At 52.5% G+C, this 21677-nt stretch overlaps 1 protein-coding gene across 1 annotated transcript in view; it reads left to right on the top strand.

Annotated features, from left to right (window-relative positions):
- The window catches only part of AFAP1L1 (actin filament associated protein 1 like 1), a 59222-nt gene that overhangs the window by 17168 nt on the left and 20377 nt on the right, over window positions 1–21677 (top strand). Inside the window, exons 2-9 of the mRNA XM_026510727.4 lie at window positions 8896–9024; window positions 10045–10128; window positions 10903–11000; window positions 12119–12227; window positions 15916–16041; window positions 16698–16909; window positions 18839–19018; window positions 21040–21132. Of these exons, the coding sequence (XP_026366512.1) occupies window positions 8896–9024; window positions 10045–10128; window positions 10903–11000; window positions 12119–12227; window positions 15916–16041; window positions 16698–16909; window positions 18839–19018; window positions 21040–21132 (1031 nt within the window). The remainder of the gene's footprint in view (window positions 1–8895; window positions 9025–10044; window positions 10129–10902; window positions 11001–12118; window positions 12228–15915; window positions 16042–16697; window positions 16910–18838; window positions 19019–21039; window positions 21133–21677) is intronic.

The raw sequence follows: 21677 nt of genomic DNA on the forward strand, positions 1-21677 counted from the left end.
AAGCCTTCCAAGGTGACCTCCCCCGGCCCTCCCTCACCCAGGGGCTATATTTAACTCCTGGAAAGCAGTCAGCACCAAGGCATTGGCTTTGAAGCTGGGGTTCTCTGCTGCTCCTTTTTCATTCTTTTCCAGCCCACATGAACCATGGTCTTCCCCAAACACTCTGGGACAACAGGAAGTGTTTGTTTTAGTGACCAACAATGCTGGTCCGACCAGCACGGTTCCCTCCGCCATTGTGCCCCGTTTGGCCTTCACTTGGGCTCCGAGTGAAGTGCTTCTGAATTCGGAGGAAGTGAGATGTCCCCGAGGCCCCCCATAGGTAGATTTGCAGCAACGTGGAAGAGACTGTGCACAGGGGAAGGAGAGATGTCTGCACCCGCAAAGTGAGGGGGCAGTTCTGCAGGCCTCGCCTGTAGGTAGGTGGGGGCCTCTGGGCAGAGTTAACCCAGAGCCGGCAAGCCAGGAGCAGTGCCGTGAGGGACCACTGGGGTGAACATCACTGAAAAGCTCCTCCCTGTTCTTGCTGTCCTGCAATCTGCAGTTCTGTGAATTGGGGCTGGCCCACCTTGTCATAAGAATTAAATTGTGTAGGGACAGCTGGGTGGATCAGTTGGTTAAGCATCTGCCTTCAGCTCAGGTCATGATCCCAGGGTCCTGGGATCAAGCCCCATGTCGGGCTCCCGGCTCAGCGGAGAGCCTGCTTCTCGCTTTGCCCGCCACTCTGCCTACTGGTGCTTCTCTTTCTGTCAAATACGTGAATAAAATCATTTTTAAAAAAGAAGAAGAAGAATTAAATTGTGTAAGTAATACATGTAAATCTTTTCAAGCAGAGGGTGACACAGAATAACAATGAAAGTAATGTACACAGCCAACATTTATTGAGAACCTACTATGTGCCCGGCACTGTACTAGGCACATTTTCATGCACTAGGGCTCATTCCCACTGATGGGTACATAGGCTCATAGGTCACCGATGACGTACATGAGGCACGGGGTGTAATGTAAGTGTCCCGAAGGTGCACGGCTGGGCAATGGGGGAGGGGATTGTGGAGGAGACAGGACTTGAACTCAAGGAGTTTGGGGTGCCTAATATATGTTGCTCATTATTATTTCCCAATTTCTATGTTAGGATTAAAATCCGCCGACTGCAAGGCGTGCATCACTGAATCTGTTGGCAGCCGTATTCACACAAGGGATACAAGCTCAACCAGATAGGGTTTGGGGAGCTTAGCCAAGTAGGAAATTGGGCTTCTGCTTCCTTCTGTTCCCCAGGACTATTGTTACCTGGTGTTTTTTTCTTTCTTTCTTTCTTTTTTTAAGCATCTTTTTACGATGCTGATCCACTATTATAGACATGGCTTTTAAACCACATTCACTGCTAGACTATCAACTCTAAAGTTTGCTTCAAGAATTCATTCATTCATTCCACAAATAACTTAAGCGTGTACTCTGTGTCAAGGACTAGCAAAAGCTGGTGCTATTCCTGCCCTCAAGGAGTTGAGGCTTAAGTGGGGGAAGTTGATGTTAATTGAAGAAATGCATAGTTAAATGTAACATTTCACCACGGCACATACCCCAGAGAGAGTGATGCTATCATAGTGTAAAATAGGGGGACAGATGTGATGGAGAAGACACGGGAAACTTCCCTAAGGCTATCATGAGTGAGTAGAGAGCTGAAGAGGGCATCACTGTTTGGCAGGAGAAGGGAGTTCTGACAAGCGGAAGGAACAGCATATGCAAAGGCCCTGGGTTAAGAGGCCGAGGAAAGGAGCATGAAGGCAGCCAGGAGGGAAGTCTCTCTGGAAGGGCCTGCAGAGTTGGAAGGCCACAGGAAAGGGTTCCTCTTCCTTCCCTTCCCCCCACCCAAACATTGAAGTCACACCTGCTAAGTGAACTGCTTTCCTTTCCAGGGTGCCTTGCCTCTCCGCCCTACAATGGGGTCATACGTCATTACTGTGAGAGCTTGTTAAAGCACAGGATACAGAAAGTGATCTCTCAAATCATGATCAAAAATTTTTAAAGTAACGCACTGGTACTTTCTCCAGCTCAGGAGCCTTTATGGGCTGGAAATTGGGTTATTTTACTGTTTGGAAAATAAGAAAGAAAATTTGAGTAAACAAAACATGTAAGCCCTTTGTAAACACCACATACTGACAACTTTTCTATTTTCCATTTTTGAGTCATGCTTGTTGCATGTTCTCTGACTTTGAAAACAAAGAAGGATGAGTTAACTTTGTCCTAAAGAGTCTTGTCAATTAAGGAAGATGGGGGAAAGAGAAATTATATTTCTTCCCACTGCTTTACATTTAATGACGTTGTAACTTGCAAGCTGTTTCCAAGCATTTTTGTAAATTCCAGAGTCTGAAGGTTGCCCAGGAATGAGACCGCAAGTCAGGGCGTCTACGAGGCTGACTAGGTAGGTGACAAAACAGGGTTTATTATTCCTGTGGTTTGCAGAAGGTTAATTATTCACTTCTCTTTTGTTATGGAAATTAGACTCTTTACCTGTGAGATCTCTAGATAAATCCAGCCTTCGCGTTAGAACCCCTGCCAACTATGATAAAGGCCTTTGGCTTGAAAGCTTCATTCATGCTGCCTGGGGGTTTGCCATCCTGGGAGCAAGTAACAGGGCTTTTTGCCAGTGGCTTATTTTCTGCTCCTTGCCATCTCATTTTGATTTAAAGTAAGTGGGGAGGGTGGAGGAGCAGAGGGAAAACTGATCTTAGTCTTAGTTGGGTATTCACCAGTACCAAATCAGCACTTAGTGGTCTAATCTTAAATATATTTTAAAATAGTTTTCTAACTTTATTTGGCAAACTTTTTTGCATCCCAAAGAACAATTATCAACCATCTTGGGTTTCCGAGCCTGTCTGTCCCACTTAGTGAAAGATTGAAGTTTTATAAACAGTGATTAAACCATTTCTTCCTGTGTTTTTTTTTCCTCCCTGGAATTCACTGTACCTCCCTAAGGCTCAGCTAAACCAAACAAGATCAATGAAATGTATTCGTGGTTCTAAATAAACTGTAGACATACAGGATAATGCTGTCCCGATGCCCCAGTCTGTCCTCAGAAAGCAGACAGGACCTGGACCAGGAGTGAAGATGAGGGGCGGGGGGCGGGTTAGGAATTGGCGAAGGAGATCCTTCCTGACTGCGGGCAGCAGGGACAGGATTCCCCTCCAGCTGAAAGATATCCTCTCATCTAGTATGGGGGGGGGGGTCCTTGGGGTATGAGCCCCCTGCGGGAAGGGGTTATACCACCTCCTACTGCCATAGCCACCCTGAGCTCAGTGTCAGGCCCAGAGCTATGAACTGTCCGTGTGGTGAGGCTTGCAGAGTCCCCGTGTCCTCTTGTCCCAGACACCCTCTCCCTCCCCTCCCTTGTGCCCCTGCACCCGAAACTCTCTGGAGGTCACACATGAATGGTGAGGCACCTGTCCAGTGCCCGGAGCCCCCTGTGCGTGGCTTCCTTTCATCTTTACACTGACCGTGTGAAGCAGTTAGTGTGATTACCCCCACAGCCTGCAGATAAAGATCGGGGAGCTTGGACGAGTTCAGAAATTTCCCCGGGGCCCCAGCTGGAAGACGGCCAAGCTAGGAGGGGCCAGATGGTGCACAGCCCGAGCTCTTGGCCACTCTTTGATGACTCCGCTAACTAGCAAGCTCTGCGTGAATTTAACACGAGGGCCTTTGATTTTCAATTGGCTGACCATAGCTAAGTCAGATAAGCTCTTGGACCTCCGCTTCTCACATCTCTGCGTGAGAAGGTTGGCCCAGGTCATCAAAATCACCATGTGCACTAAATAAATGCTGATCGGACAGCTACTAGGACTGAGACCCTGTCCCTGTCCTCACGGAGCTTGTTACACAACTATGGCAGATCCGTCGCCGAATCCTACCTGAGGGGTGCTCGTGAGGCAGCTGGGTTGGGTTCCGGGGAGGGTTAGGAGAGAGCAGACCTCACGCTAATGCGGCCCTGGCTGAGTGCAGGCCCCAGCCCCGAAGACCCGGTGCTTCGCAGACAGGACCGCCTCGCTCAGCCAGCATCGGGGTTGGCCTCCCCTCGTTCTCACGCGCTGGACGAGAAGGCCAGGGCTCAGAGCTTTCCAGCATGCCGTCTTGCTACAGCTCGGAAGTGCGGTTCCAGAGTCGCAGGGCGATGTCTGACCCCAGGGCCCCAAGCCCCGCGCTCTTCTCAGCAAGCTTCCATGCTCGGGCTATTTATAGTCTGTGCGAGCTCTTACTCCCACCTGCAGTTATTTCAAGGGTGAGGTCTAATGATAACTTCTTAGCAGACGAGAAAGGCCTTCCCGCGTTCCTTACGTTCACGGACGTGCCTTCCAGTATGTGTTTTCTGGCGGAGTAGCTTTCAACGGTTGGACCTTGGAATCACCTGGAGTATTTATTAACATGCAGCATCTTGGGTCTCCGTAGAGGGTCTACGGAATCAGAAGGCCCAGGTAGAAGGTCGCGGAATCAGCCTTTCCAACAACCCCCTGGGGGAGTCTTATTCTTGCTAAAATTTGAGGCTGCTGTCCCGGCGGTCTGTTGGAGGCCTGGCAGAACCACTTGCCATACGCACTGTACACACAGGATTTCTCTTAAATTCTGCGATCGTTTCAAACCCTGTGGTCAGTTCTCTGCATGAATGACAAAGCTGCCACGGAAGGCACTGCCACATCCATTGCCCCCGAAGCCAGCTTTTGGGAGGAGAGCTCCGTACTGCTTTCGAAGAGCCACGCACTGGCTGAAAGGCCTCTTATACCCATTAGGTATAAGGGGCCTCTGGAGTGAGATCCTGCTGTTAAGTCGGGTAGATGCTTTGAGCTGCTTGCTTTTCTTCTATGAGATCTTCACAGTTAGGGCTCTGAAGTTCACAAACAGGCCCGGTGCTTAGAGACCCACTGAGCAAGAATTTCAGCCCCCCAGTAAGGGTCTTCCACCCACCCAGTGCAGGGACACCAGGGTCAGGAACCCTGTCGAAGTCATGGCCCAGAGCCCCCAGCAAAAGGGTTTTGAGGGGCTATTTGCCTCCTCCCTGCCCCAGCCTGGCCTCCGCTGCTCTGAGCTTACATTTTCTGATGGAAGATTCCAGCACAGGGTGTACTGTGAAGTCAGACAGACCTGGGCTCGAGGCCTGGCTCTACCCCTTAGCGGCTGGGTGGCCTCGCTTCTCTGAGCCTCCGTTCCCTTCCTTGTGGGGCACAGAGCACAACACTACATCCCTCCTGTGCAGTTTATGAGCATGAAATGAGAGGGTGTGCCCTGCTGGCCCGGCACACAGTCACTGCTCTGCCCTGGGGAGGGGTTCTCGCCTGTTTGCTGAGACCGCCCCCGTGTTCACGCTCCCTCCGCCAGCCGACTTGGGAAACGCTGTGGGACTCTCCCTTGGCCACCTGCTGCCTGTCGGGTCCTTCCAGGCTACAGACGCCACCACAGGCACTGGGCAGTTCCTCACCGCCTATCTGCTTCTCCCAGGTTCACTCAGTTTCCCCCTTCTCCTTTGCTCTGTTTGGACTTTTGTGATCACGTCTCCATTCAACAAGAACACTTAGAATCAGGGTCCCATGTTAGGCATCCCATGAATGATCAGGGAAAAAATTTAAAGGGTTGTGAAGAAAGCTTGGGTATTAAAACTCCCATTTCTCAAAGCAAAGAACTCACTCGGAACCTAATTGTTCTTACTTTAGAAACAATTGCAACAAACCTCAAATTAGAAGCAGGAGAGCTTTTAGAAGCAGGAATGCTGCCACACATGATAACTCGGGCTGATAACAGCCAGAAGAAATCTTTGGGACCTCAGAGCGAAATGAGAGACAGAAAGGGCAGGAGGGAGGTGGGGAGAGAGGGAGGGAGGAATGGACACAGGGCCAAGACAGCAATCATTGAAGGACAGCGATTCTCAGAAAGGTGTGGTTAGGGATGTTTCCTGAGAGTCCCGAAGGTCAAAACTACTTTTATGTAGTACTCAGAACCATTATGCCTTTTTTTCACTCCCATTCTGTCTCTGTCTGCAGTGGAGTTTTCCAGAGGTTGTGTCGTGTGTGATGACACGGTAGCTCTGGAGGCCCTGGCTTGTGTGCCTGTGTGTTCTGTGGCTTAAAATTTTCTCAGCCTTAATTGTTAATGCAGTCAATATTGATAACAACGACCCACATAAAACAGAAGTTCTCTGGAGTCCCTGATAAGTTTCTAATGTGCAAAGGAATCCCAATGCCAAAAAGTTTCAGAGGGATCAACAGTCACTGCCCCCCATAGCCTTGACATTCCCACATGATAGCAGAGCAATGTCATGACTTTTCAAATAGGAGCCATGGCTGCAGGCCACGAGAAAGCTCCCGTGGTCCCCCGCGGTGCCTTCCCAGTAGCGTTTACCACGGCCTTGCTCGTGAGTAATTGCGCGTGGGTCCGTGTGTGTGTGAGAGAGAGAGACAGAGACAGAGAGGGAGGGAGCGTACGCACTAGAACAATATCTTATTTATTTTCAAATCCCCCAAGTGGCACATAATTAGTGCTCAGTAAATATCTTCGAACCGAGTTAACTGACTTGAGGTGTTTCTGACGAGGGCGCCGGGGAGGTCTGTGATTCCATTTGTAAAGATTTCCTTTGCAACAGCCACAGTTTACCTAAGATGACTTTATGATTGTAAGTGGTTTCCTACTTCAAGGTGAGAAAGCTACCGACCCAGAAGCCTTGCTCAGGTGGCACTGCCAGGGCTGGGACTGTGGAGGCCGCAGGGCCTCCAGGTCCCTTGCACTGGGGCTGTGAGGCCAGGAGCGCCCTCTGGCATCGTGCGACTCCACAGCGCTAGGAATCACACAAACCCATGGACTGAGCCTGGCTCCCCGTCTTTCACACTGTGCCCCGGCCTCAGTCCTCTTCTGGAACACTCTGGAACACAGGTCTCCCCGCAGGACCTGCTCACAGATGAGGCGTGCACAGCCCCTATCTCAGAGCCCAGCAGCAGAGAGAGCTCATGAGGTGGCAGCTGAGGGGATCAGCCTCTGGCTCATTGCCGGCACATCTAAGGTGATGACGGAATGCCACAGAGAGACGGCCACCACATTTTTTCCACCAAGTGCCACTATCTATACATATGATTCTATTTTTTAAAAAGTCCTGGGCTGGAGGGAGTCCTGGCATGGTCATCTGCTCATGCCCTCTCTCATCGAACACACATGCAGCACCGGCGCTGAGCAGCCCCCAGACTAGATGTGAAGGAAGTTGCGATTCCCAGAACAGTCTACCCCGTCTCGGGCCTCACAGCCTGCTGCCGGAGCAGACACTCCTAGAGACCCACACAGCACAGATCGGCATGGCAAATACAAGGGCAGAAGCAAGAGCCGACTTGGGGTGCGCGTTTACTCTCTACAGGGCAAGGCACTTTCATGCGTGACCTAATTAATCTTCTCAGCGACCCTCCAAGGCAGGTGCTATTATTACCCCCTGTATAGAGGAGGAAACTGAGTCACAGGCTAAGTAACTTGCAAAGGTCCCACAATTAATGAATGGAACCTGAACTTGAAGCCAGGGCAGGCTCTCTTATGCACAATGTTATCGCCCGTCTAACACACCCAGACCCTGTAACTGTAAGTCGGAGTCTGGTGGTTTCCTTAGGAGGGCCCAGGGTAGAGAGAAGCTCATGGGGCTGGGAGTCCAGAGACTATAAGCTGAAGGCCTGGCTCTTCGGTGGCCTCTGTGTGACTGCAAGCAAGACACGTCTCTTCTCTGAGCCTGGGTTTCTTCCTCTAAAAAGTAGGTGCGATCATGGGACCGATCTCAAAATTTGTTGGTAGGGTTATAGAAAATACCGCAAGGCCATCTAGTGCTGTGGTTAGAGGTGAGGGAGGGAGCCAGGGCCGGTCTAGGCTCCGCTGGCTGTGTGACCCTGGAGGAGTTATTTAACCACTCTGAGCCATAAAATGCTTGGTAGTAAACTTAAATGAGGTGATAAGTATGAAAGGCTTAGCACACAGCTCACAAGAATCGTTCAACATGGTTGGCTTTTAGTATTCTGCACTAATACTGGCAAGTTGCAAAGCAGGACAGTACTACTGTACAAAGCTGGTCTAAGGCGAACCAAGTCCCAAGTTACTGTTTGGGACGGGGACACAGCAATGATATCATGGCTGCGGCATGCTCCAGTCTTTAAAGGACCGTGTGCTGTAAGGTTTTGCAACTCCGTGTGGTCTCAACCAGTGGTGTCTGCATCGGCCAGGAGCTCACTGGAAATGCAGAATCTCAGGTCCCGCCCCGACCTGAGCCAGCCTCTGCATTTCGAGGAGATCCCCAGGTAATTCCTCTATACACTCAAGTTTGAAAAACGCTGGTAAAGCAGGGAAAGACTGGTGAAAATGGTTAGGGGCCTGGGGTGGGAAGGGTTAATGTTTAGTTTGGCTCCCACCAAGGCACCGGAAACAGAAGGTTCCAGAGATTGAAGTGTATGAACTGATGGGACAGGAAGGCTCCCTTCCTGCCTGTGTCCTGGATGGCCAGGGCCTCCCGCCTGGGACCTGTACTGAGCCTCGAGCCACAGTGAGGAAGGACCCCTGGGCCTGGAGAGCCAAGGGCATGCTGGGACGAAGGCAGGCCTAAGAGCCTCTGCTCAGGCTACCTGTGCTCAGAGTTGCCAGGCTGAACCCGGGAGCGTCAGGCCTCAGGCCAAGACCGAATGAGGTCTGAGGCGGAGCGGGGAGGCCCAGAGCAATGTCATGGCTAACTGAGCAGAGCTCTCTCTCGGGAGGCGGGTGGCCAGCCCTGGGACAGCTGTGGGAGGGCTTCTGAGGTCTCCCTGTTGCACCCGCCCTGCCCTCGGGCCCCACTTCCCTGGCCTGGGGAGGGTGGGGGCGGGGCCGGGATCCTGACCCTGAGCCCTGGCTGTGCTTCCTCCTCAGCCCTGGAGCAGCTGCTCCCCGAGCTCACGGGGCTGCTCAGCCTCCTGGACCACGAGTACCTCAGCGACACGGCCCTGGAGAAGAAGATGGCTGTGGCCTCCATCCTGCAGAGCCTGCAGCCCCTCCCAGGTCAGCCATCCACCCTCTGCCCCGGGCTCCTCAAGAACCTTCAGGAACTCCCCTGGGGCCGTGGCACGAGGCAGCCTAAGCCTCACGGCGTGGCACGCGACACTTTCACGGCCTGGCCGGTGTCCTCATCCGCTTTGTTCCTTCTCCACCCTGGCCGTGCTCTCTGCAGCCCTCCATCCTCAACCCACTAAAGCCACGTACGCACCTGCCACGCACACTCACACGCACACCGCCTACCACACTCGTGTGCACAGCACATTCTCACCGGCATAGTACACCCGTGACAAATGTCCTCTCACGTGACACACGCCGCACACTCACCAGCATGCTCTCACATATGCACTCACGTGACACGGGACACACGGCCCATCTGTCCCACCCCACGTACTCTCACCCACGACATTCACACGCAGCACACGCCTCGCACGCAGCCCTCTGCCAGGCGTACCCCGGCCCGGTGGCTTGCGTCATGCCCCTCCCACTAGCCCCCACAGCTGGTCTGCCCCACTGTCTGCTCAGCAGTAAGGCCTCCTCATCCACTCCCGCCTTTTCTCGACACCCCAGGCCAGCCCAGAGCCCAGTAAAGTCCGACAAGCTGTACTGAGTCCCGCAATGCTGGGGGCCTGAGTGATGGGGGGCGCCACCACTGGGTGACTCTCCGAGGCTCACTTCCAGTGACAAAACAGGCTGATGTCATCAGCGGTCCTCACAGGACTGTGGGAGGGTGGAAGGGGCGGCAGTTTGCCAACCATGCTTGGCCCTGTCCCCTGGCCGTCCCCAGAGCAGCCTTCTATTCTGTTTTCTACACTGGACTCCGAGCAGCCTTTCACTTGAAGAAGGAGATGCTGTAAAGATCAGAGCAGATTTTGAAAACTAGGGAACTTGTTGAGGATGTGCACGTGCTTTGTCAACGGTGCCGCGTCCTGAGCGGGTTTGAGTCCCAGCGGCGGGAGGGGGACACCTGGCCGTCCTCAGATCCCCTCCCTCCTCACCGCTGGCATGCTCCCCATCTCCTCACAGCCAAGGAAGTCTCCTACCTGTATGTGAACACAGCGGACCTCCACTCCGGGCCCAGCTTCGTGGAGTCCCTCTTTGAAGAGTTCGGTAAGCCCCCCTCTCCCAACCCCGGCTGGGAGCTGTCCTCTCCCTGCGTGTGTGAGCCTCCTGCCCCCGCCTCCAGAAGGGCCCTCAGATGAGTCGTGGGCCTGGCTCTAACGTTGCAACGCCAAGTCACCTCGGGCAGGTCCCTTGGCCTCTCTGGGACCTGCCAGGTCTGAAAGTCTAGTCAAACTCTGGTCACAGGAAATCATCCCCGGGATCTTAGGGAAGGTAGGGAGGAGCGCGCAGGCCAAGGGAGGTCCTGTCTCTCCTGCTGCTCACACCCACTCGTGGTGGCCGCCTGAACCCTGGGTTGAGCCGTCCTGCCCCCCAGCAGAAAGGGGGGCTGCCAGCGGCACCACGGGCATGGGAGCAGCCACGCGGGGCTGCGGGCAGGGCATGTGCGACCCCTGCTCCATCCCGAGGGAAGACAGCACTGTTCTGCTTTGAGAAAGCTGCAGGTCAGGTAAAAGTTTCCGGGATAGAGAGACTGAGGGAAGACACGGTGCCTTCATAACCTGCTTCTTGAAAATCTCTGAAGTACCACACGAGATATTATCTCATTTGGCCCTCTTGCTAACCCTGGAAGACAGGCAAGGCGAGGGATTACTGGGACTAGTAAACAGAGGGGAAGACCGAGTCTCAGAGTAATAAAGTCGCTTGCCCAGGGTTTCCAACGAAGGAGTTGGTAGAGGCCTCCTGAGACCAGATCCAGGCTTCTTCCCATTCTCCCATGCTCATCCCTGGCTTTCTCTGCCCCAATGGCCTGCCCCTCGGTAGACTGTGACCTGAGCGACCTCCGGGATATGCCAGAGGATGACGGGGAGCCCTGCAAAGGAGCCAGCCCTGAGCCAGCCAAGAGCCCATCTCTGAGACATGTGAGTCATGGCCTGGGTTCTCACATCCTCTGGCCCTCCAGCCCTCTGTCCCTCTGAAGTGGCCAGGAAAGCTCTCCTCTTAATGCCTGGGACCCTCCTGGCTATGCAGGACCCTGTTCTAGGGGGAGAAACAGGCTGTGAGAACATTTCAGTGACTCATGATGTGCTCCCTGTGCCCATGCTGAGCAGGGATGACATGGTGAACTGATCTGTCCGTTCAGGCACAAAGGACTTTCCCTGTCCCAACCTCTGATTGCCATGATAAACGTGGAGTGTGGGGAAAGCTCTTGCCCTCTGCCCGCCTCCTGCTGCCGTGTGATCTTAGACAAATCACCTCCCCTTTCTGAGCCTGTTTTTCACTTATAAATAAAGGTTTGGGTCATATCTAGGGTTCCCAGCCAATGTCCACGGAATTAAGGCAAGGGGCCCATAATCACATCAAACATTCTCCATCAAGTGCGTAATTCACTAACACCATCACCGTCCAATGGTACCAGTTGTTGACCACTCACTATGTCCTTTACATGCTCACAATAACGGAATGAGGTTGGCACCCCATTATCACCATTTTACAGGTAAGGAAACTGAGGCTTAGCGTAAGCGACACGTTAGTGCCCACAACTAGTAAGTGACAGAGCTTAATCCCGGTGAAGCAGGGGTGCCCTGGCCCCAGAGCCTAACCTCCCAGCCATGAGGCCGTGCTGCCTCACTAGATAATGTGTCTTCCACAGACGTGTCCTGCTGTTCCTCTCACAGGTGTGTAGACGTGGCTGCAGAGCACTGCAGAACTCACAGCTGGTTTTGATCATTCTGCATGTGCTTACCTAATCAAAAGCCTCACTACGTCTCTGTGGCACTCCACAAAACTTCTAGATCTTACCGAGAAGCCCTGATGCTGAAATAAGTCGGGCAAGAAATAGAGGAGCTAGCAAACCCTCAGGGTTCCCCGCCTCGGCCCTCCTGCCACTCTGTCGGAAGTTCCAGCCTCACATTCAGAGACTGCGGCCGGCCTCCTGGGGCTCCTGCCTCTCTCTGCCCCAGCCTCCTTCCCATCTCTACCCGCTCCCTCTGCTCTCCTGGCTTTCTTGGTCTTATCTGCCTCCTTTGTCCCCCTTCAGGCAGCAGACCTGCCTCCACCGCTTCCCCAAAGGCCCCCGCCAGAGGACTACTATGAGGAGGCCCTTCCCCTGGGACCGGGCAAGTCCCCTGAGTACATCAGCTCCCACAGTAAGTTCTGGTTCCCCCGGGGAACTCCTCTCCTATAAAGCTCCCTCCCGTGTGGCCTGCTAGGGCTGGAGCTCCAAGCCCGGCACCCACCCATCGCTGGCCACATCCTGGGGAGGAGCTGCCTGAGCCCCTGGCCGCTCCAATGAAGGCCTGGGGGAGGCCAGTGGGCGTAGCCCCAGGGGATCAGAGGCTTGGTTCCGGCCCCCTCCCCCCCATCTGTGCAGCCTTGGACCATCCCCTTCCCTACCCTGAAAATAAGAAAGCGGCTGGATACATGCATATAAATGTGCGGGGTCGGAAGTACACAGACGGCCCCTGCGTCCTGGTTCCAAGCACTGCGGCTGGTGTTCCCCGGCTGCTCCTCCTCGGTGGACCCGGGGAGCCGGTGTCTACTCCAGCCCGGCCACATCTTATGGGCAGATTAAGTTGTAAAGTCAACTCGTAGGATAAAAAAGCACATGGCCGAAATCAAAGGTCTTCCGAGTGGAGTGTGGGCGCCCCAGGGAATTCACGAAACGATGTAGGAAGAAGTACTAGAAGCTTTACTTATATTTAGCTCAACACTTCTTTCTAAAATTTCTCTGTGAATGTTTCAGAGTTCTAGCACTTACAATCTAATAATAGCATAGTGCCTGTGAGCGGTCTGTTCCTGTACATACATAATTGACCCATAAATAAATGGAAGTACATTATAAGTTACATTTTTACTGATAGGTGAACACAAGAAAATAATTTAGAGGGCGCTGGTACAAATTACCTTTGAAAACTCTCTTAAATCGGCCACAAAGGAGAGTCTTTGGACTTGCACTCACCTTTCCATGGGCTTCCTTCCGGCACTAAAACAAAGAGCTGTTTCTTTGAGGATCGGATAAGCCACTGGCTTGGATATAGGAACTTAACCATTACACACAAGAGACTGTATTACGGTTTTCGGGTGACCCAGCATTTGTAGTTGAACTTCTGCAAGATAATGTTGACGTGGTGCTCTGCTGTCATTCAGGAGCACAGTGGAATATTTTCCACCTGCCAAAAAATAAATAAAATGGGCCTGTCTGTGTTGATCAGAAATAAATCCCAAGAAACCTTCGTTGAAAAAAATCTCAAACACAGAATACCCTCATGCATTCATTTTAACAATTTTTCTAGGATATGCAAGAAGCTGTGAACAGTATTTCCCTGTGGGAAATGAATAGAAATCTGGGTGAAGGGAATATCCTATTTTCCTATTCATACTCTTTTGTACTGATTGTGCTTATCACCATGGGCATATATTTTTTTATTGTAACAAAATATGCATAACATAAAACGGACCATTTCAACCACTTTAAAAGTGTCCAATCAGGGGCATTGAGTACCCTCGCCGTGTTGGGCAGCCATGGGCTCCACCTCGTTCCCAGATGTTTTCATCACCCAAGGAGAAAAGCGCATCCCCATGAAGCAGTTGCTCTCGTTCCCCTTTGCCCCTGAGTCTCCAGCAGCCACCAATCTGCTTTCTGCCTCTGTGGATTGGCCGATTCTGACTATTTCACATAAATAGAACCATACAACGTGTGGCCTCTGGTGTCTGGCTTATTTCCCTTAGTATAATGTTTTCAAGGTTAAGCCGCATCACTGCGTGAATCAGTACTCCTCTCCTTTTCACGGCCACGTCATAGTCCACTGAATGGATAGATCCCATTTTGTTCAGTCAGTTGATGGACAGTTGGGTTTTTGCCTCCTTGGGCTACCGCGGTATATTATTGTTAGGATTAATCAACTAGTTAAAACCAAGTGAGATGGTGGGTTTGTCCCCGGTGATCAGTGGCTCTCTTTAGCCTTGAAAGTCTTGCAGTCTGTGTGGCTGCAGGCAGCTGTTTGGATGGGAAGCAGGTGACTTTGTTCTATTTTACCCACTTGAGCCAGGAGAGAAAGGTGAGGACAAAGGGCTGCTTGGCTCTGAATCCCAGGTCCAGGCCCTTGGGACGGGTGAGGCTCCTCCACCCCCCCACCCCCCAGGGAGCTCACACTCCTCTCCGATGGGGCAGCGGGGATCCTGGGGCAGGAGGGAAGGGCGGGCCTCAGGAAAGGCCGGGAACTTGACCAGGGAGAGGGCGCCAAGCCCATCAGGGAATATCCTTCCTCTGACACAGGGTCCAGCCCTGCCAGGTGTTCAAGAGCGCTGCCCTGGGTGTCCCCTCCCTCTTCCCCCTCGCACCCGCCCCCCTCCGCTCCCACCCATCCATCTCACACGATGTTGCCGACATGTGAGGCCTCAGAGGACCTGCTGGGAAAGGCAGGCTGTGTTCATCACTTGGGAGATAGCAGTAGGTATCCCAGGCACTGGGAGTTTGAGTGCTGCTGTCCTCAGGAAACAGATGCATGGCAGGGGCTGGGAGCCCAGAGCAGCACTTTGAAGAACAGTGTGGTATGAGAGCCAACTGGACTGCGTGACGGAAGTCTTCCTGGAAGAGGCGATGTGCATCTATTCCCTGAGCTGACAACCTCGGTTCTCATGCAGGCTCTGTCACTAACAAATGCTGTGCGGTCGCAGTGCCCCCATCTGTACAATGGGGCTCATACTTACCTCCCTGCAATGTAGGAGTCAACGGAGATGGAATAATAATGACATCTGGCATCTGTCTAGCACATTCTATGTGCCAAGACCTTATGTGCATTGTATCACTAGTCCGAGGTGGGAACTGCTCTCATCACTGTAAGGCGAAGACCCTGAAATGCAGAGAAACTGGGGGCTTTTATGGCCAATAAATGGTCGTGACAGATTTCACCTCAAATCTGGTCAAACCCAAAGCACATGCCCTTAACCCACTGACCTTCAGAGTGTGCCCTCAGGGGCCATCTGCATCAAAATAACCTTAATTGTTTTTTTTTAATCCAATCCATATAGTTTCTATTTGTATGTGTTTTTAAATGCCCTATTAAATAGGGCTTTTTTTTTAATGGAGATTCCTCAGCTCATCCCACACTGGTGAATCAGAATCTCTAGGGAGACAGTCCAGGGATCTGCATTTTAAAGAGACCCCGGTAATTCCGATGCAGAATACAATTTCAGAGAGCCCCCATCCCGGCTCTGTGCTGCCCCCTGGGTGGGGGTGTGCTGTGTTCACTATTGTACACGCAACCTTTCGCTCCTCTAGTCCAGTTGCTCTCCGTGTCACAGAGGTTTAGGACGATCACTGTCCCGAGAGGGCGCGTATGCATGAGGAAGGGAGCAGAAGGACTGAGGTGGCAGAAGATGAAGGGGGCTGAGCCCAGGCAGCTGGAGACCACTCCTTGCAGATCAGGGACTAGGGCTGTGACCAAGACACACACACACACACACACACACACACACACCATTGCTGTGGGATCACTGAGGAGGTGCTGCCCATTCTCTGTCTGAGAGGGTCAGAAGAAAGATCTCTGAGCTGGGTATTGAAGCATGAGCAGGAGTTCTCTGGCAGGAGCTAAGAGAGCACATGGAATCGCAGGAACACAGGCCTGGAGGTGTGACAGGGCCCAGCAGGGCAGCTCCTGGTGACAGGAGCACAGAGAGCTTCTGGGGAGCTAGAGCAGATGACAGGCAGAGAAGAAGCCCCTCACCCTGGCCAGGGAGCTAGGGGGAGCTGCACTCTCTCTTCCCCAAGGAGGGGCAGGGTGTCTGGGGTCTTCCCCAGACACGGCCCCTGCAGTCTGCCCACTTTTCTCCAAGGTGCCGCTCCTTCTGCCAACCCCACAGATGGCTGCAGCCCAGCCCACTCCATCATGGATGGCTACTACGAGGATGCGGACGGTAGCTACCCCGCGACCAGGATGAACGGGGAGCTGAAGAACTCCTGTAAGTACCGGCAAGGTGTTCAGAACGGTCCCGTCCTCAGAGAGCAGGCCTGGCCCTGGCCGTAGGCACGCACGTGCATACCAGCCCCTCTAGGTCACCACAGAGGCCCAAGCCCTTGTACTCAGGACCCCAGGGTTCAGTGGAAAGGCCACCAGCATGGGAGTCGGGAGCCCTGGATCTAGCCCTTGCCCTGACCCTTGGTGACTGGCCTTGAATGAGTCATTTATTCTCTTGGAGCCTCCTGTTGCCTTCTGTATACAATGGGGATTTGCTGGGTGCTGTGAGAATCACCTGAGACTAAGGACACGAAGATGACGGGGTATGACAGTAGCTGGTGTTAGTGGAGTACTCACCGAGTGCCAGACCCTGGGCTGAACGCTCTGCCGTCACTGATCTAATAGCCTGATGAGGTAGATACTGTCATTGACTGTGACCATTTTACCGATAAGAAAACCGAAACTCTGAGAAGTGAAGTCACCGAGATCGCAAAGCCACTGGTAAATGTAGACAACACAGTGCCCGTGAGAGAGTGTAGAGATCACCATGCCCTCCCCCTCCTGGTTCTCAAATCCCAGAGCAAGGACACCTGCAGAAGGGTAAGAAGGTGCCTCCCAGGCGAGGACACAGTAACGGGTCCCTTCCTGTGGCTCCCGCAGACAATGACTCTGACCCGATGAGCAGCTCCTACGAGTCCTATGATGAGGAGGAAGAGGAAGGGAAAGGGGCGCAGCCCACGCACCAGTGGCCCTCAGAGGAGGCCTCCATGCACCTGGTGAGGGACTGCAGGATATGTGCCTTCCTGCTGCGGAAAAAGCGCTTCGGGCAGTGGGCCAAGCAGCTGACCGTCATCAAGGAGGACCAGCTCCTGGTGAGTGGCCGCGGAAATGTGCTTCTAGGCCTCACGTGGACTTACACGTGTGTGTGTGTGTGTGTGTGTGTGTGTGTGTGTGCGCGCGCGCAGGGATATCTTCCTCTGTTCCTCTTGCTTTGTGCGAAGAGGCTCAGTGCTTCTGAGATCAGGCCTTTCCCACTAGAGCAGAATGGACACACACACACACACACACACACACACGCACACTCCAAGACCTGATATAGACTTTACCAAGTTTTTGCTTCACCAGGAATGAATTTTTTTTTAAAGATTTTATTTATTTATTCGACAGAGATAGAGACAGCCAGCGAGAGAGGGAACACAAGCAGGGGGAGTGGGAGAGGAAGAAGCAGGCTCATAGCGGAGGAGCCTGATGTGGGGCTCGATTCCATAAAGCCGGGATCACGCCCTGAGCCGAAGTCAGACGCTTAACCGCTGTGCCACCCAGGTGCCCCCAGGAATGAATTTTTTATCAGTTTAAAACAATGGTTATTGTTTTCATGATGCAACTAAATGTGTTTATATATAAAACTAGAGAAAACCATAATGAAAATGATTTTTAAAGCCACCTAAAATCCCATTGACAAAGAACTCACCATTGTTAAGTTTTAATATCCATGTTTCCACTCTCATTTCCATACATCTGCCTTTTCTAAAACGGAGCCCATGCAGCACTTACTATGGAACTTGCTTTCTTGTTGTTTTTTTTTAATTTGCCATTTCTCATCACCATCATTTCATAAAAGAAAATGTACCTTTAATTCCAGAGTAGGAATACAGACATCATTTCAGAAACATTTAATAGCTCCTTACCCCCAAAATCTGTTGACAAGCTTGCCCAACATATAGCCATTTGAAACATGACTTTTTCTCATCCTGGAGCAGTGAAAAACTCACCCAGGCCAGAGGCAGTCCAAAGGTCATGACTTACTTCTTCCCATTCCTTATGCCATTTTTTTCTTGACATATTGCATCGGTTAGGATCTCCAGCACAATGTAAATAGAAGTGGTGAGAGCCGGCATCCTTGTCTCAGTCCAGAGCTCGAAGGGAAAGTTGCAATAATTCACTCTTAAGGCTGATGTTTGCTATGGGTGGTTTGTAGAAGCTCCTTGTTATCACATGAAGGAAGCTCCCCTCTATATCTCTAGTTTGCTAAGACTTTATATTATAAATGCATGGAGAATTTTACCAAATGCCTTTTCTGTTTCTATTGAGATATGCGGCTTTTCTCCTTATTTTCTATTAATATGGTGAATTACAGGGTTGGTTTTTGAAGGCTAATGCACTCTTGCAATCCTAGAATAAACCTTAGTTGGTCTTGATACAGTATGCTTTTATATGTGTCTGGATTCTGTTTGCTAGTGTTTTTTTGTTTTTTTGGGGTTTTTTTTCAGGGCTTTTGCAACCATGTTGAGATTAGCCTATCATTTTCCTTTTTTGTAATGTCATTGTCAGGTTCTGTACCAAGGTAATGCTGACTTCATAGTAAGAATTGGGAAGTGAGAATCATTATTGAAAACTATTAACTTCCCAAGCCCGGCCCTCCATCTCTGCTAGAATTCTCTCTCCCACATTCGTGCTAGGAAGCGCGTTAAGAGCAGGGAGCTGGCTTCCTTCCAAGCCAGCCTGTTTCTTCTCTGGTTCTTTAGACTAGAATGGTCTTCCTAGTATTGTGCTAAAATCTGCCTCTTCCTAATAGATGACCGTGCCCCCAGGGCCCCTCGGTAGCCCTTGAGATCTGAAGGTTGTCCAGAGATGCCCCCCTTCCAGGCTTCTCTTCTCGGGGTTGAATAGCCACAGCCCCTGTCTTTATGCCGTGCCCACAGCTGGGCTGGGTGCAGGGGGAGAGGTCGAGCTCCCCCTTTGTGCGAGGGCATCTCCCTCCTCTGCCCCCCAGAAGGGTGACCCCTTCTCTCCCTGTCCAGTGTTACAAAAGCTCCAAGGACCGGCAGCCGCATCTGAGGCTGGCGCTGGATGTCTGCAGCGTCACCTACGTGCCCAAGGACAGCCGGCACAGAAGGCACGAGCTGCGCTTCTCCCAGGGGGCCACCGAGGTCTTGGTGCTGGCGCTACAGAGCCGGGAGCAAGCCGAGGAGTGGCTGAAGGTACGTGGCACCTGTACCTTCTGGCCCACCCTCCTGCCCTTCCTTCCCCCTCCCCCAGGCCCAGCTTTCAGCCAGGTGGGCTCCAGTCCCTGGAAGAAGAGGCCTTGCTCTGGGGACGGGTGTCGATCAGAGCCCAGTGCCTGGACGGCGAGGGCTGACATGGGGAGTGGGCTTCAGACATCTCCGGGAGACAGACCTCAGGCTGGAGTACTGCCTTCCTTCTCGTGATCTGAATCCTCTTTCTAACCTCCTTACTGTGGGCGGGTCCAGCCTGCATATGTACGCCTCCTGGAATGGGGAGTTTAGCTTTGAAGGAAACACATTTTATCATTAGATAAGCTAATCCTTTTTAAAAAATAAAAGAAGGAAAAATCCTTCCTGTCTTAGGTGAAATGTGTATCCTCGTAACCCCCACCTGTGTTCCAGCTTCCACCTCTTGCCTCCGATTGCAGAACAGTTAGCTACTGTGTACTGAGCACGTATTCTGGGCCATGCGCTGTGCTAAGATCATTACATACTTGACCTCCTTTGCTTTTTGCAATGCGACTCTTATCATTCCCATTTTACAGATGAGGAAACTGAGGCCCAGGTATCTTCTGTGACTTGCCAAAGGTCACCCAACCAAGTCACTGGGGCCAAGATTAGAAGCTACCAAGGAAATCTACTCTGAGGGCCATAGGCAGGGTGGCACAGTGATGACAAGGGAGGACTTTGGTGGCACACAGATCTGAGCTCAGGTCCCAGGCCTAAGTGGCACTTACTGGCTATGTGATCTTCTGCAAGTGACTTTGCCGGTCTCTGCCTCAGTTTCCGCTTCTGTAAAATGGTTCATGTCAAGATTCTAGAGAGCATTTAACATAGTGCCTGCCGGACAGGAAGTGCCCAGTAACTGTAAGTGATCACTGTGTGATGGTGGTGGAAACCCCACCCCCAGTCCCTTACCGCGGGCCAACCGCCGGTTGTGTCCTCGCACCCTGTCCGCTTCCCCTCAACACCTTTCTCCCTCCTCCTCTGATCTTCTGCTGGAACAAAGAAACAAGACATCTCCCTCCCGCCTCACCCTCCTTTCCTTCCTGTGATAACCAGCTCTCCCCCTGGGAGGTTTAGTGCTGCTCATTATCTTTGTCTCAGGAGGGGAAGGAAGGGAGAGAACCTGCCTGCTGGGGGAGCCTCTGCCCTCAGGGGCGGGTGGGTCAGAAGAAGGAGCCCTAGACTGGAGACTGAGACTGGAGTCAAGCCTGGACTGGAGACTGTCTTGACGTCCTGGTACGGGGAGGTCATCAGCCCAGAGGTTCAGGGCAGGCAACCACGGCTTCGCTTCTCGGAGCCCCATCATCCTATTCTGTGACTTGGGGATCACAGTTGTCTCTGACCCTCGAGGCTGCTGTGGGGACACAACGGGATAATACACAACGGGATAATCCACGTAAAACCTCCGATGGGTGAGCAACAGGTGATGGCCGCTATTATTTCATGGTCTGGATGTTACTGCTGTGTGAGTGAGTGCCCTGTAATCTCCATGTCCACGTCTTTGAAACGGAGGGGACAGCCCGGCTGCCTGCAGGCTGTTGCAAAGTTTCCGCACAGTCACAGGAGCCAGTCCCTCGTGCTTGTGTGGGGCATCCTGAGTCATGTGGCCCTTCGCACCCACTATCTCACTGGTCTTAAAGCAACCCAAGGACGTAAGCAGAGGACAGTATTATCCCCATGTGACAGACAGGGGAGCCAAGGCCCAGAGGAGGCAAGTGGCTTTCACAAGGGCCACACAACTGATTAGCAACAGAGCCAGGTCTAGAAGCCATGCCTCTTGTTCCCCAGCCCCTTCTCTTTTCAATTCAAGGGGTAGACACAGCAGAAAGCCTGTTTGAACCCCAATGTGCAGGAGGCCACATCAACCCATCCCCTCTGCCCAGGGATCTCAACCCCGCTGCTTGATGGCCCTGACTGCACAGACCCCGTTCTTCCTTCTGCCTCCACAGTATCCCTGCCCAGCTGCTCACAGCCGTGTATCCTCTCCACAGGTCATCCGAGAGGTGAGCAGGCCTGCGGGGACGACAGAGGGGGCAGACGTGCCCAGATCCCCAGTCCTCTTGTGCAAGCTGGACCTAGACAAGGTACGTCTGTCTCCACGAGGTCTGCTCTGTGCCAGGCAGCGGAGACTGAACACAGGCTCTGCCCCGGGGGGATCCACGGGCCAGTGGTGAAGCCAGGCCCCTGTAGCGGTACCATACACACCATGTGTGTCCAGCGTGGAGCTGGCCCACGGTCAGCACTCAGTCCACATCTACTGAATGAATGCATGCGTGAACGAATGAACACCCACGTCCAAGGCACTCTGTGAGCCAGAGGAGGGAGTAATTAACCCCGGCAGAATAGGGGGAGGCCACAGGTGAATGGAGCCATGAAAAGCGAATCGGAAGCTGTCAGAGGAGTGTGCCCCACTGGGATGCGAGTGAAGTGGTCACTTGCTCAGGCAGCCGGGAAAAGGCGATAGTTGCCTTCGCTTTGCTGGGTGCCGGTGGGTGATCAAGCCCCAAACCTACACACACGAGTCTTGCGTGATATAATAAAGGTTAGTGTTTCTAGAATATGACTGTGTGGTTGGCATTGTCCCGTAGGCTTTACATGTATTACCTACTTTCATTTCTATGACAACTTT

The sequence above is a fragment of the Ursus arctos genome, unplaced genomic scaffold (assembly GCF_023065955.2).
Source record: "Ursus arctos isolate Adak ecotype North America unplaced genomic scaffold, UrsArc2.0 scaffold_15, whole genome shotgun sequence".
NCBI lineage: Eukaryota > Metazoa > Chordata > Mammalia > Carnivora > Ursidae > Ursus > Ursus arctos.